Source organism: Lutjanus erythropterus, chromosome 23 (assembly GCF_056507025.1).
Source record: "Lutjanus erythropterus isolate fLutEry1 chromosome 23, fLutEry1.hap2, whole genome shotgun sequence".
Lineage (NCBI taxonomy): Eukaryota > Metazoa > Chordata > Actinopteri > Lutjaniformes > Lutjanidae > Lutjanus > Lutjanus erythropterus.
Window position 1 is genome coordinate 15,773,392 of NC_139339.1, and position 15,093 is coordinate 15,788,484.

The following is a 15,093-nucleotide window of genomic DNA, read 5'->3' on the forward strand; positions in this document are numbered from 1 at the left end:
ATAAAGCTGATTAGCATGAGGAGGTTCAAGATGAAGATGTTAATGATGATGTTGGCCCTTAAGATAGTGCATCACAGGTGTTAGATGGTAATAGCAAACCAGCATCAGAAAAGTTTATCTGTTGCGTCATGTCTTCCAGATCATTGGTTTGTGCCAATGACCAGACAAAGCTAGATAGTTTAAGATGCTGCAGCTTTACAGGCGAAACAGGAGCTTGAATTAGAGAAAGCATGTATTAAAGGCGAGCTAGGTTTAGAGTCAGCTATTGCAGAAAAAGAGCTCAAGGGTACTGAAAATGTGTGAGAAATCAGAAGACGACATGAACGGCAATGTGGTGTTCAGACCTGTAAAGAATGAGAGCACAAGATCCATGGATAAACAACTCATTATGGTGTCAGCTGAGTCTCACTGTGGAAATAGCGCAACTACTGGTCCAACAGTATGACACAGACTTTGCAGAGCGTCATAATAATGACAAGGAAGACACGCAGTTTATGTTGTCAGTGCAACACATAACAAGGGTTGTGGATGGGCATTTCTGTATCGGGCTTCTGCTGAGACGCGAAGCAGCTAAGATGCCAAATAATCGATGTGTATCTAAACTGTAACTAAATTTTTGAAAGAGTTTCCTCAACCTTTGCAAAAATGACCACTTGGACTCGAGGATGAACTGATCAGACTTAAGTGGTCAAAGGTCAAAGGTCACAGTGTCCTCACAAAACACAGTTTTGTCTATAACCTAAGATTTCATACGCTAATTATGACAAAATTACACACAAATCTGATAACTTCGTTTTGCCAAAACATGCACTTCATACCCATTATTAAATTAAAGTTATAGGTTTATTTTAAATCTAAAAATTAAAATATTTATACTATGAAGACTTTTGTAAAAAAAAAAACAAAAAAAAAAAAACATTTAAACAGTTGTGAACTCTTGTCATCACTTCATTTATTTACAAAAAACAGACAAAAGGACATGGTTACAGTCAAAAAATAACCAAGACGTAAAATGTAGAGTCAAACAGAGGAAATGCACATCATTACATGAGATGCGTCACAAAAGCATCTTCTATTCATAGTTTTAAAAAAGGAAGAAAAAGTGTGTTTACTGCTACTGGTCTAACAGATGATTGATGTTGCAGTCTGCATCCTCCGAAGTTCAAATCTGAGTCTGAGTCTGAGTACGGCTCTTCCTCTGTCATTTCCTGTTGTGGCTCGTTCTCTGGCAGCGCTTCATCTCGTTGTTTCTTCTCTAGAACTTGAACTCTTTGTATTTCTTGGCACCACCTCGTGTGTCCTGTGGTTGGGCCTTCCTCTTTTTTTGCTGCACGGTTAAACACAAGCAGAGAGAGAGGAAAGAAAAGCTATTAACCAAATGTCACCACAAATGAGAAAACTGCATTAACATCCTCAGACTTTGCTTTAGTTCAGAAACAAAACACTTGTAAAATCATGTTTTTTTCCCCACATAAGCGGTGATCAGCAATGATGCGGCTGGTACAGAGGATCAAGATGTTTAATAGCATTGAACAATAGCACTTTTTATTGGTTTCGTGGGAGGTCATTTTGTCAATATGACCACAAAAAAAGATCCTGCAAGTCATTATTCTGAGAAACCTTCTGAAAATAATTAGTATCTATAATCAAAATAATGACTTAGTATATTAAAATAAGGACTTAATATCCCAAAATCATGAGAAACTCAAAATGATGAAAATATTGAGACACTAACTCATTATTTTGAGAGTTTCTCATTAAAATGTCTTATTTTAATTTGACGTTTTCTATAGATATCATGACAATATCATTATTGTGAACAATAATCATCCAGTGAAAATCTGATATTGTAACAGTTCATAGAGGGATTATTCGTTCAATAATACTGATTTGTTGTCTGTGTACCTTCTGTTTAGCAGCGTGCTCAGCCACCATGTCGCTGAAGTCCTCTTTCTCCACCTGGGCCTGCTGCTCTCTGACGTGCTCCTCGTACTTCTGTGTCATGGCCATAGGGTCCAGCTCCAGCTCCTCTGGAGCCAGGGCTACCTCTACGCCCTGCGACTCTTGGCCTCCGCCCATCTTACGACCTGCCATGGCCTGAAGACCGCAGAGAAGAAAAGGGACGAATGAGATTTATAGTGTGGCTACAGACGGGAAATTATAGCATTTCTATTTCATTTGGACATTTATACACACATGCTTTCACACAAGAACACACATATCTCATCTCAAGCCCACACAGAGTCGTCTTACCCCTGACACATCGTAGATGTGTGTTGAAGCCATCATGGCTGCTCCTACGGGGCCAGTTCGTCTCTCTGGGAGCACCGTGAACAGCTGAGGCGTCTCATTTCTGAGAACGCAACAAACCAACACAACAGTGTTTTAGTGTTAAGGACTTAGAGTGGCTTTAAAGACATTTTTCCATACTTTTGGGCATTAAAATGTAGTTATAGACTCAGCTTATCTATAGCATTAACTATATTTTTTCATTATATAATTATTATTATCTTTTCTACAATATGGCAGCATCTCTTTCAAGCAATGAATTATGTGAATGTTACTTAATTTTTCAGATTCTAATCTCCTTCAATATTCCCATTGAGAGAAAATGAAATGCCAGCAGCTCCCTCTGTTTCTTGCATGCGGTGCTGCACAACAGCAGGAGCTCTAACTGTGGGAGTAAATGGGAAATTAAAACAGCAGCACTGCTGTGACAATTTGACAGAGCGACACTCACCCATCCATGGCCTCCTCGATTTTCTTCTTTCTCAGCTCAATCAGCTCTGGGGTCTCCATGCCGGCGGGTACTGATGAGAAGCCTCCGGGGGTGATCAGCCCACTGAAACACAAAATGACAGTGCATGATGAGTTTATCCATGTGTGAATGCCTGTGTGTGTGTGCTTGTATGAAAGTTATGTCAACATATAGGCAGAAATGGTCTCAGGCATGTATGAATACAGAAAAAAATGACATCCAGCCACCAACAGATCAGAAATAAGCTGAACATCTCATCAGGTGACACTGTTTAAATTCTAATGAGACTTTTACTCTGAAAAATGATCTTATAATTACAGGAAATTTTCTGGAAATGTTATTAGTCTGTGTCTCTTTGCATTGGTACGAGCGTGATGAAAAGCTGTCATTTAACATTGCAAAGAATGTGATGTTTTTGGTCCAAATGGAAAACTTAAAAAAGTAGCTTCTGTTATTTTGGAATTAGTCTCTATTAGATTCATGCAAACTTATTTTTTGAGCTTTGTGATTTAAGCTTCAGTTACAATTTGCAAGTCAAATACCTGTCTGCTGGCGTGAAGAATCCAGTTTCATCTGGTTTCTCCTCGTCGCTCTCCTCCTCCTCCTCTTCCTCTGATGACTCCTCATCTGAGGGCTCCAGTTCTCCCCACGGTGTGTGATCAACCTCCTCCTCCTCCGCTTTGGCCTGATCGTAAACAAATATGGACACATTCTTCCATAGGTCAGCCAATTCTGGGTGCACATATATATAAACCTGACTAAGAGAGGATGTTAAAGGACTTTTGATAAAACATTTGAACAGAGGTCATGATGCACATCAGTGGTTCCCAACCTTTTTCCTTGAGGAACCCCTTTTCTGTCATTGTATTTGTTTATACAATTGAGAAACTGTACAAGCAACCCCCCTAGTGTGAGGAACGACTGCAGGAAGTTTTGGCAGATTATTTCCTGTGAGTATTTCAGAGATTAATTTTCTTATATTTCTAGGACTTTTTTATACAATTGTGGAGTTGTGTATGCGTGTGTGCGTGGGCGTGTACCTGGAAGTCTGCAGCATTGGTCCCAAACACGTCACCGTAAAGAGGTTTGCCCATTTCATCTACTGGTGGCTTCCCCCAGCCTCCGGCATGATAACCAAATGTACAGTTCTAAAATGCAGAGGATGAAGTGGAAAACAAGAGTGAAAAAAACAAGAAAAATGAAACATGCGTACACACTTTAAGACTGTTTGTTGTTTTGAATAATAGTCTAAAAGCCTACAGTTTGCATAGTGAAACAAATGGAAACAATAATATAAACTGAACTATGACACTGGGGTAAGTTGTCTCACCTCCGGGATGGGGGAGTTGAGTCCAGGGATCTTTAGATTCGGGTAGGAGGGAGGGGGGCCGTACCTCTGCATGGCGATCAGCCAGGGAGGAGGCACCTTGTGGGCATTCTGAGGTAGAAAAGACACGGATAACGTAAGTGCAATGACCCAAAATATTTCCTCACTACACGTTTTAAAGCAGCAGAGAACACCACTTGAAACAAACTACTCTGTGGACCCTTTGTGGAATACTGGGTAAATCCTCTGAGGATTTATTTGAGCTAAAAATATGTTCAACACTTGTGTCAATTGTTGTTGCCTGCAGCTGAAGTCATCTCAGCTGTTGTGTTTCTGTCTTTGTTACGGTTTTTACTGAATAAACAAGTCTAGTCTAGAGACACAGCCTGTACATTTATATGTTTAACAACAGAAACAAGGAGAGACGCAAATGGATAATAAATAAAGTGACATAACAACAGGGATAATAACACAATAAGACAGGCAACTGCAGCAGACATGAACAGATTTATTGCTCAGAGCAAATTTTTAGTACAACTGGAATGTGATACTGCTCAAGATTTTGTTTTCTATCTGTCTTACTTTGTACTGCTGCCTGTCTTGGCCAGGACTTCACCTCTTTTAATCCCTTCCTGATTTAATAAACGTTACATTAGAAAACACTGTCATATTTGTGTAGCTTTCTGAACAAATTGCACTTAAGTTCACTGCTTTTTTGTAACCTAACATTTTCTTTTCTTGCTGTAGTTGCGGTTTTATTGATTTTTTTCTCATTAAATTCACAGGGAATTATGTTAGCGGGTCTTACAGGTCCAACAGGCATTCCCAGAGCAATACGCAGCTCATCAGACAGGTCGCCCGGTTTCTTCTCTTTCAGGCGCGTTTCAAACTCTTTTCCCTGCAGAAACACAAAAACACACACAGCAGGTCACTTGGTGGGCTCACAGGTTCCAACATTGATCACCATGGGGAAATAATAAAAAAATATTATTATATGAAGAGGATTTTACGAAAAGGTAAAACAAATGTGAGAAAAAATTCACTTCTCAAGGCTCCAGTACCTCGTAATAAAGGTCTCCGTGGATTGTGAGTTTGGGTTTGATCTGCCATTTGAAGAAGGCGTCGTGGAGCTTCTGGTAGTCGATGTCGATCTTTCCCATTTTGGGCCGAACCTTTTCCCTCATTTTGGTTTTCATGGTTTTGGCATCCTCCTGTAAACAGATAATAAAAGAAATGAAGAAGCTTTTGTCTGAATTTCACTGCTTGTTCTGAAAGGAGCAGCTGGAAAATGATGATATCCCACCTTCTCCTGCAGGGCCTCCCTCATCTCCTGGATTCCTGTTTTCTTGATGAACTCGGGCAGCTCAAATGGAGGCTTCTCTATACCTCTCTTTCCCTGCAGATACTTTCTTTTGAAGCACCAGTGGCGAGGCACCGGCACCGTGTTCCTGGTTGCCTTTAGGTGGACCAGTAGCTTGGGCTCCTGGGCCGTGACGTCATGCATCTCCACGACATCCGGACGAGCCACCAGCTGGAGCAAAGAGGCAGGAGGAGAAATGAGATGAAAGGTACTGAGTTTAGAAAAAATAGGTTTAAAATGAGTAAATCCAGAGTTAAAATTACACAGAGCTCTGATGCACAATTAAAAACAAGTTTAATCAACATGGAAATGCTCGCTTACCCAAATTAAAATAAACAAATCAAAAATAAATTTGAGTGCTATCAGTACCTAGTAAGTTTAAAAGAGGGGAAACCCGCTGACTTGAGTTGACTAAAGCTAACAAAATGTTACATTCTTCAAAAAAAAGTTATCAAAACATTGTTTCCTATCTAGCTAAAAAGTTGAAGTCTTACATTTGCTGGCTAGTTAGAAAGTTGACAAAAAATTACATTGCTTGCTAAAAAGAGCAATACAGCCAAATAATAGCAGAGTAGGGTAAAAAAGACCGCCTGGCAGCAACTACGAATTTGTTTTCAATAATCAACTACTGAAAGAATGAGGAGACACATAAAACTTAATTGGGTCAAGACTGTTCCTTAACTTTCCTTGAGAAACTTGATAATTTTGCTCAATCCATCTATTAAAAAAAGACACCCACTGATAAACCTCCTCAAGAATAAGTTTTAAAGCTTGGGGCAACACAAATTAACATTAAGTCATGATTTAATGGGTTTATAAAATAAGTCCTTGTTGGTGCAATCTTGCCTTTGTCTTAATTACCTGTTTGAGTTCAGCCACAGTCAGCCTGTTCATCCTCCTCAGCTTCTTCTTTGAGAGTTTAGGTGCGTCTGGTCTGATTTCCTGTACGCAAATAAAAAAACCCCAAATGTTTTACAAGTAAAAAAATTTTGGATTTTGCTCATTCTGTTCCAATTTCCTAACAGATGGAGGGATTCAAACCTCATCACTGTCGTCGCTGTCTTTCTTCTCATCCTCAAATCCCTTTTTCCGCAGCACGGCCGTCTCCTGCTTCTCTGCCTTCTCAGGCTCCTTCTCCTTCTCTTTCTTCACATCATCAGTCAGCTAGAAAAGAGGAGGGAACAGCTGCATTAGAGAAAAACTAAAGCAAATATAATAAAGCTGAGAGACACAAACAATCTCTCTTTATTTGCAGTCTAGTAATTGAATTCTTCTGTGTAGTCACCTTGAACGCCTCAAAGATCCTCTTAAAGAAGATGTAGTTGGGGTCGTAGATCTCCGGCTCCTCTGTGATGTACTCGATTTCCACCTCGGCCTCCTTCTCTTTCTCTTTGTCGCTGCCCTCCTTCTTCTGCTGTTGCTGCTCCGCCTCTTCCTTCTTCTCCTGGGCTCGCTTTTGCTTGCTCTTCTTCTTGCGGTTTCTCCGTCTGCGGTTCTTCTGTTGGGTGGGTCGGTTCACGAAATCAACAATTAGAGTTCAAGCTACTTTATTAAAACATACATGAACAAATGTCTCTTTGTCCACATGTTTATACTGGGATTACAACACAGGCGGTGCAATTTAATGGCCTTGTAATGAGCCAAACACATCCAGTTATTAAAGAGTTATGTCACCGCTGTCAGATTCGCCATAAACTGGAATATCTGTCGAAGCTGACAAATTGTTATGTCCTCTTGATGTTAGGTTTCATATATATGCAAAGAATAAATTCACAGATGGAGCAATAATAATTTCCATGATATATAAACAAGATTGTGTGAGTTTAGGTTCTGTTTTCTCAACACATGTCCTGATTTATGACAGAGATATGATTCAAATGGTGAATTGGGCGCTATATTACCATATGATGATGAGTACTATGTGCTATAACAACAACACCAATAGACAAGTGAAATATCACAAGTACATAGTATGATGTTGTGTCACAGCTGCTCAGTATTAATAGGAAGACGATGTGAGCAAAGACTTACATCTTTCTTAGATATCTGTGTGTCATCATCTTCTGTCTCAGACATGACTGGTGCAGAGGAGTTCATCTCTGCTCCCTCATCATCTTCCTCCTCCTCTTCTGCAAGGATAACAGAAACAGAAACAGACAAATAATGAGTTCTTACTCCTGGTGCTTCTTCAAACTGGGGACGAGCCAACCACCATCTACTGTGGCTAATATGCCAACTATGGATAAGCACCTCATACAAGTCCACTTTAAAAAAACATCCAAACTATCCTTTTAACTGTTATTTTTTCTGAAGTTTATATCTTTGTGAAACAGAAAAAGGTGCAGTTGTACTGACCTGCGGGGTCGGTAAGCTGCTCCTGTCTGATCTCCTTCAGCTGGAGGATCTTCTCCAGAGCTTGAGGGATCTTGGGCCCGCTGACACTCACCTCCTCGTTCTGCCAGGACTGGAATGGAAGAGAAAAAGTTGTGACAGTTTTTATTCATTTTGTAGTTGTTACAGCATGATCAACCTATTTTCACAAAAATCACATTTAAAAGTCAGACTGAAGTTTAATGAAATAATAAATAATTAACTGAATAATCTCATCAATATTGTGTCAAAGTCAAAATCTATTTAAGACATTTTATAGGCCTAAATTTCAGATTATTGACTTCTGCAGAAAGCCTAGATTATGCAACCTCTCCCAAAAATTCTGGAAGAACTACCACTAAATCTACAGAAGTTACATTTTTGCTTTCCAACTTATAATGTAGAGGAAAAAAAAGAAACAAAAGTTTACTTACCTCTCTGTTATCTTCTCCTGGAGGAGGTGGCACTCTCTGCTTCTGGGCTGGCAACATGCTGACACCAGGAGGCAGCGGTGCACGAGGATCCAACCCTGAAAAAACAATCGACAGTTTGCAGGTGATAACAGTTTGTTATTTGATGTAATCATTTACACCAAACATATAACATAAAAAAGGTCAGCCCCAAAACAGCCCTTCCTCAGGGGTGAAACCAGGGACATGCAGGATTAGGTGACTATACGATTAAACCTTGCCACCCTTGCTATTTGGCACCAGAAATACTAGTTGGTTAAACTATTTATCAATATTTTATTCATGTACAATGCCAGTTAAATGGTTGCCTCTAAGATTAACCTGCAAGCAGAGCAGGTAGCTGCTGCTAGCACTGCTGATGTTAGCCAACCTGTGTAGCGAACTGGCATCAAATGCCAGCTCCAGCTAAATAATGTTGTCTGCAGGCACACACTGTGATCCTTTCTGGTCTGAAAAGATGCAGCATTTAGTGCAGCATTTAGTGCGTTGTTGGCATAAAGGTGAGGTTATGTGGAGCAAGAATAAGAAATCTGACAAGAATCACTACAACACCAACATACCTCTGATTGCAGTGACAGTGGGCATGGATCTGGCCCCCCCTAACTTGGCCATCTCCTGCTGACGCTCCTGTTCCAGCAGCACTGCAGCCTGATAAACAAGATGGCAGGAAGGAATAAAAGATGTGGTTAAAGAAAAGGAGTGAAATCAAGGATTGAAAAAGAGAAAAACTTGCTCTAACTGTTACGAAAGCATTATATTTAAACTGTTCATTTGATTCACTAATTTTTCACATGTTTTAATATGAAGTAAAGCTCTATCTGATGATCTGTTAGAGTGACTTTATTTAACAGGTCGGATATCTCACCCTTTTCTGCTGCTCCAGGAGATCATGTTCATCCATGACACGAGTTTCGCCCTGTGACAGAGACACAATCCATTACAGCTGAAATGATTAATCAATTAGTTGTCAACTATTAAATTAGTTACCAATTATTTTGATAAGCTTCTCACATATGTCCACACCCATTTTGCCATGTTAGCACCACCCTATCCTACAGCTATTACTTAATTGGCTAAACCATAACATTAGCTGACAAAAATACTCATCAAGCATGCCCTCTAGATACTCAGAGGTTGAGACTAGAAGTCCATGCTGAAATAGCTTGTAGTTCTTCCTTGACACCAGTGACATCACCGTGACACCACTGGATGCAGGCAGTACAACAGATTTGCAGCAGGGGAACTCAGCTGTCTTAGTTAATAAAACACTGATGAGTTTATTGCATCAACTGACTACATTTACTATCAACACTCAAAGGACATCCACATGAAAAGTGGTGAATTTTCCCTTTGATGCTGAATGCAACAAGTGGACACATTTGTCTCGCCACCCTCACCTGCTGCTTGGCTCTCTCCTCCTGCTGTAACACCATGGCTGCTCTCTGCTGAGCCATCTTCAGCTGATCGTCCTGCGACAGGCCTGGAGGGGGCAAACCTGGGGGTTCCATGCCCATGTGGATACCGGGTGGAGGGGGTCCTCCGGGCATCATACTCATAGCCTGGAGCATGCCTATACCAGGAGGCATGGGTGGCATGGGCATCGGGGGCATGGGAGGCATACCTGGCACCTGCAGAGGAGAGGTATGACAGACTGAAGTGAACTCACAGTGAGGCTTTAATTTTGTTTTTCTTTTATTCATAAAACATGAATTTAATGCAGCCTTCATATGACACCAATATCAACTATAAAGCTGTGTATTTAACAGTTTTGTCATGTCGTATCAATATATTAGTGAAAGATGCCAAAAGTGCAGCACTGACACTGTAACAACGTCTAAGAAAAAATGGCAAATGGTGACTGTATTTTAACTAACAGAGTGGGTTTCTTTTAAGAATGGAGCAATGGGGCTAAACCATCGTTACACTTAGATATAGAGTAATAGATCCAAATATATTTTTTTATTTATACATTTTAATATACAACACTGGTTGGCAACACACACTTAACTGATAATATCATCTTATCCAGCAAATCTGGCAGTAGTATGTGTGATCACACTCCAACTCTATTTCCACACAAACATAGGAACAATGTGAGAAAACAGGTACGTTTTTCATTTGTCATGTGACATTTACCTGTGAGCCCATTGGTTTGTCATCATTAGGTTTGTTGAGGAGGATCCCAGTCTGCAGAGAGAAACACACAGATAAGACATTTTGAGCAACAGTATCTGTTATGCATATCGATATTAAATCCATATCATGATATGAGACTGGAAATCATCTTAGATTTTGGATATTGTCATATTGTAATATGGCAAAAGTGATGTAATTTTCTGAGCTTACCAAACCGTTCTAGTGGGTCTATTATTTGCCTTTACCTACTTTATATTCACATTACTGATGATAGTTTAACTACCATAATTTAGTTTATATTTTCTGAAAGCACCAAGAGTTATCCCTACAATTGTTGTAATACTGGTATCAAGATAATTGGTCAAAAATATAATATTTGATTTTGATCATATTGCCCAGGCCTAAAGTTTGTGTTATTTGAGAACTTGTAGTATGTTCTGTTAGGGAAAATGTGTGTTTAACTAAATATATATATCTCATACTGCGGAATAGCCTAAAAACATTTAGATATTACTCATTAGCTATATCACCTAGCTTTAAGTCATGCAAAAACGTTTTACGTAGGTAGGTCTTCAAACAACACTGGGCTGAACCTTTTAGTTCCTGGGGTTCAAAGTTCTGACTACTTTGGGTGGAAACATAACTGTTGATTGTGCATTGTTTCTTTAATTGCATTAAGAAGGTGGAGATTAGTGGAGGTGGCACTAGCATCTCTTCATAACTAAGTTGTGCAACATGCATGCACTGCAGTTAAGTAGAAGCGCTACTGAAAATGAACAGAATGTGCTTTTCCTTGCAACATGTCAATGCTAACAGGTACAAACACTCAACAACAAAACATGGAAATTGCTATAACGTTACTAAAACGAGTACTGTGTTCACAGGGACATTACCTGCATCATGTAGCCCTTCAGTCTGTCAATCAGCTCCTCTCTGGGACCTGAAGAAAAACGAAAAAATTACTACAAATGCGAAATATAGAATTTTATGCATTTAATGTTTACAATACTTATAACAAACAGTTCGCCGACAGTTTTGCGAATGTAAGCTGTGTTTGCCACACTAATTTAGCCTTCATCAACACTACGCTGCCTGCCAGATAAGTTAGCTAACGACAACACGACCCTTATGAAGTTAGCATACAAGCTGAATCAATGGGCTAATTGTTGCTTTTCTACAGGACCAGATAAAAGTAGCAAGTGCGAGTTTCAACACATAGTGCTGGCATATTTCTAAAATAAATAACGATTTAATACAGATTTCAAAGAGTGTAAACACACTGCAGGCCTAGCTTTAGCTTATTACAACGGTAGTATTACGTTTTGCTAGCTAGCGTTAGCACCTGGCTAGCCACTGTCAGCTAAACACAGTCCTTCTTCTAGGGCGCTCTTCATCTTTTCTTACCCATGTTGGGCGCTCCCAGCTCCGCCAGCTTGGACTGAAGCTCGGGGATGCTCCATGTGTTCAATGCCGCGATAGCACTCCCTAAATCGGACGGGAGGGAGTCGGTGCCCGGCGGTCCGTCGGATGCCATGTTAAACTTCTCTCAATGGAACAACGGCGGCAGCGGAAGACACGCGAGCTGCGTAGAATGGGAGTGCAATGCATGACGGGAAGAACATTGCCGCACTAGATGTTGGGAGAAGAAGTCCGAAATGAGAAACAACGCATTTACTAACTATAGCCTCTAGATGTCAGTATTGACTGCTTGTATCTTGCTTGACATCATTCTAATCATTCTTTATGCACTGATATTATAAAATAGTCTTTTTTTTTTTTTTTTATATATTAATGAAAGCATTGAAGTTTAGTAAGATGTTTTCTCTCGAGAAAACGAACTTAATCAAAACGATAGACTATTTTAAAAATAATACAAATAATACAAAACTCTCATACCAAAACTTTATCATTTGTACATAAAAAAAAAAAACAAAAACAAACAAACAAAAAAAAAAAAACGTTATTGCTGGAAGAAGTATCCAGATCCACTGCTTCAACAAACATATCAATGGCACCCCAAATTCATACATTACAACATACAAACTTATCACATTATAACAATAAACTAATTTTATTATAAAAATATTATTTTTTATCTCCATATAATAAGTGAAATGTTTCATGTTAATGTGATAACTTATATTGTTATGACATGATGACATGTTGTTATAACAAGAAACTTTTGTTGTTATAACAATATACAATTTCTCTTTTTAGAACATGAAATGTTATGTTATAATATGATAACTTTTTATGTCACATTATAACAATATAAGTTATCACATTGTAACCAGATCACAGTATCACAGTATAACAAGATAAATAATATATTGTTCCAACAAGAAAGTTTCTAGTTCTTACAATATTTATCACATTATAACATGAAACGTTTTGTTATAACATGGATGTTATAACAATAATAATTATAATGTGATAGCATTAACACTGTTATAATATAAATTATATTTTTATAGCATCACATAACAGTATAAGTTATGTTGTTATAACCTGAAAATAACTTGTTATGTGTTATGTTATAAGTCTAAACTAGTTTTAAAAAGTGATTCTCAGACTTTTTTTATGTCACAGACCCCAAAATTGACACAAATTGAACTCCCATTTGGCAAGATTTTGTTCCAGAGTCCCCCATCTGATAAGACTTTTAGTTTTAGATGTTTTATTTCAGACAGCATTTTTCAGCATAAACAAGTCATTTTGGAGTAGTTCACCCAAATACAAATGTATATTTTGTGCCATTAGAGACAAAATAGTATCCATAACATCTGCACATTGACTCAACATCAGCCTATGTTCTATGCAAAAACAAACTTGATAACTGAAATAAAATATTCTTGTAAAACGATGCATTTTGTTTTAGAATGCTATGCTTATTGAGACAAAAAGCAAAAGTTAATAAATGAAATTAGATGTACCTTTAACAAGCAGCAGTCATCCTTTGATTGTGTTGCAACTGTCTGCAAGGTTGGGGTCAGCTGCAATATCTGACTTCTTCTTTTCAAATACATACAGTGAGGGGTATTACAGATGTGACCATCTTTAAATGGTGTAGGTAATTATGAGACAGATGTTAGTTCCAGTCTCCCCTGATGGATACAGGTCTTGTTTTGTTGTAAAAACTTTCTCTACAATGCAGCTGTATAATTGTAACCTAACAGGATTACAGTGCACTGTCAAACTGGGTATGCTCTGTAGACAACTACATGAAAGCGCAGGGTATGTGGAGCCTCGTCTTCAGTGTAGTGTGGTTTATGACTAGCAGACTGCGCATGCGCACTGTGAGGGGGGCACATTAGTTCCAATAGATCAGAGCAAAGGCACAGGCAGGGCGTTTCTAAATAATAAGTGCTGGTGGAGAGCAGTGGAGGGGACGAACCTACGCTAAACATGGAAGGGTAAAGACAAACCCAAGTAGCATTTTGAATGTCTAAATAACTGCCTTTAAGAGGAAACAACCGGCAAGGTAAATATAAAATCTGTTCATCAGCACTGCTTTGATTTTACAGTTTGTGTCGCGCTGCAGGATGGATACATACATGTATTTTAAAAATGCCTCGAACATCCAAGCCTGAACTTTTTCTTATGCGGGATTGCGAGCGAAAACTGTAAACAGTCATGTAAAACAAACTCCTCCTCTCACACTCAACTTTCAGGACACCATGAAACCATGAAAATCCGCGCGGTTGTTTTGCGTGAAATCTCTTGCATGTGTCTGGACAGTGTCTTTGATGAGAGTGAAATGTGTCGCCCAGCTGTTCGCGTTGGTCAACTTGAGAAAGTTGCAGTTTGACAGCTGTACATTGTGTCTCCTCTCAGGGACCACACCTACAATCAGGAACTGCATGCTTATCTGTGGGAGCCATGTGTCCGCCAAAAACATTTAATAAGCACCAGGGCATGCTTTAAAATTTACTTAAATGACCGGATGGTCACTATAATTAAACCACTCAAAGTAGAATAAAAGTTATCTACATGCAAAGTCTTTTTTCTTCATCCTGCTGCGATAAAGATCACTCCGAGAGTGAGCATTTATTTTCCCCAAAGGACACTGTGCGTGTCTAGTTTCTCTGCAGGTCTATTTTCTCCATGGCTGTAAAGCACTGTCCGACCAATATATCGACCAATGACCGATATGTCAGCCGATAAACATGACGGGGTACAACTTGTGTTTTTTTTTTTTCTTCCAGTGGCCTTACCAAGTCATTTTTACTAGCCCCTGTGCAAATTTTATTACTTATAGACGGTTATTAAATAACAACAAACATTAAAGTCAGTTGTTATGTTTAATGTTCATGTTTAATCTGTAAAATGTCATAGAATTATAAGAAATGTACACTCCACTTTTGTTAAAGGTATAATATTCAATTTTTTTTAAACAATGTACAGAGTCATATAATCATTACACCTTTCAGTCATCACTTGTGACCGCGATAGTTGTGTGTTGTGGTGTCTGTATCTGCACATTTTGCTGTGCTTGGTGCGCTCTACCAGGCCAAAATGTCAGCATTCAGCATACAAACAGCTTAGACAAATCTACTGATTCTACCTTTAAGTCCAAGGTGATGTCTATAGACAGATATTAAGTGTACTATGATAACAAACAGAGAAAATCACAAAAATTTCTGTATTTGAGCATTTTCGGCCATTTTTGCAG

At 38.9% G+C, this 15,093-nt stretch overlaps 2 protein-coding genes across 2 annotated transcripts in view; one reads left to right on the top strand and one right to left on the bottom strand.

Annotated features, from left to right (window-relative positions):
* Window positions 1-927: 927 nt before the first annotated feature.
* sf3b2 (splicing factor 3b, subunit 2) lies at window positions 928-12,012 on the bottom strand. The gene is made up of 22 exons (XM_084712469.1): window positions 11,826-12,012; window positions 11,315-11,361; window positions 10,422-10,472; window positions 9,683-9,913; window positions 9,151-9,201; window positions 8,846-8,933; window positions 8,250-8,344; window positions 7,801-7,909; window positions 7,477-7,574; window positions 6,731-6,943; window positions 6,487-6,609; window positions 6,307-6,387; window positions 5,389-5,616; window positions 5,147-5,296; window positions 4,894-4,983; window positions 4,089-4,196; window positions 3,799-3,906; window positions 3,301-3,443; window positions 2,741-2,842; window positions 2,254-2,353; window positions 1,906-2,097; window positions 928-1,327 (listed from the first exon to the last, which is right to left on the bottom strand). Exons 1-22 carry the CDS (start codon window positions 11,953-11,955, stop codon window positions 1,256-1,258), a joined length of 2,610 nt encoding a protein of 869 aa, XP_084568595.1. The 5' UTR covers window positions 11,956-12,012; the 3' UTR covers window positions 928-1,255.
* Window positions 12,013-13,768: 1,756 nt separating this feature from the next.
* capn1 (calpain 1) overlaps window positions 13,769-15,093 on the top strand; it is a 32,535-nt gene continuing 31,210 nt past the window's right edge. The window contains exon 1 of the mRNA XM_084711741.1: window positions 13,769-13,902. The gene's annotated coding sequence lies outside the window, so the exon portion shown is untranslated. The remainder of the gene's footprint in view (window positions 13,903-15,093) is intronic.

Coding starts and splice junctions, on each gene's coding strand:
- sf3b2 (XM_084712469.1), bottom strand. CDS start 11,955: ATGGCATCCGACGGACCGCCGGGCACCGACTCCCTCCCGTCCGATTTA. Junction 11,362..11,825: donor GCTGGGAGCGCCCAACATGG/GTAAGAAAAGAT, acceptor GTTTTTCTTCAG/GTCCCAGAGAGGAGCTGATT. Junction 10,473..11,314: donor TGAAGGGCTACATGATGCAG/GTAATGTCCCTG, acceptor TTCTCTCTGCAG/ACTGGGATCCTCCTCAACAA.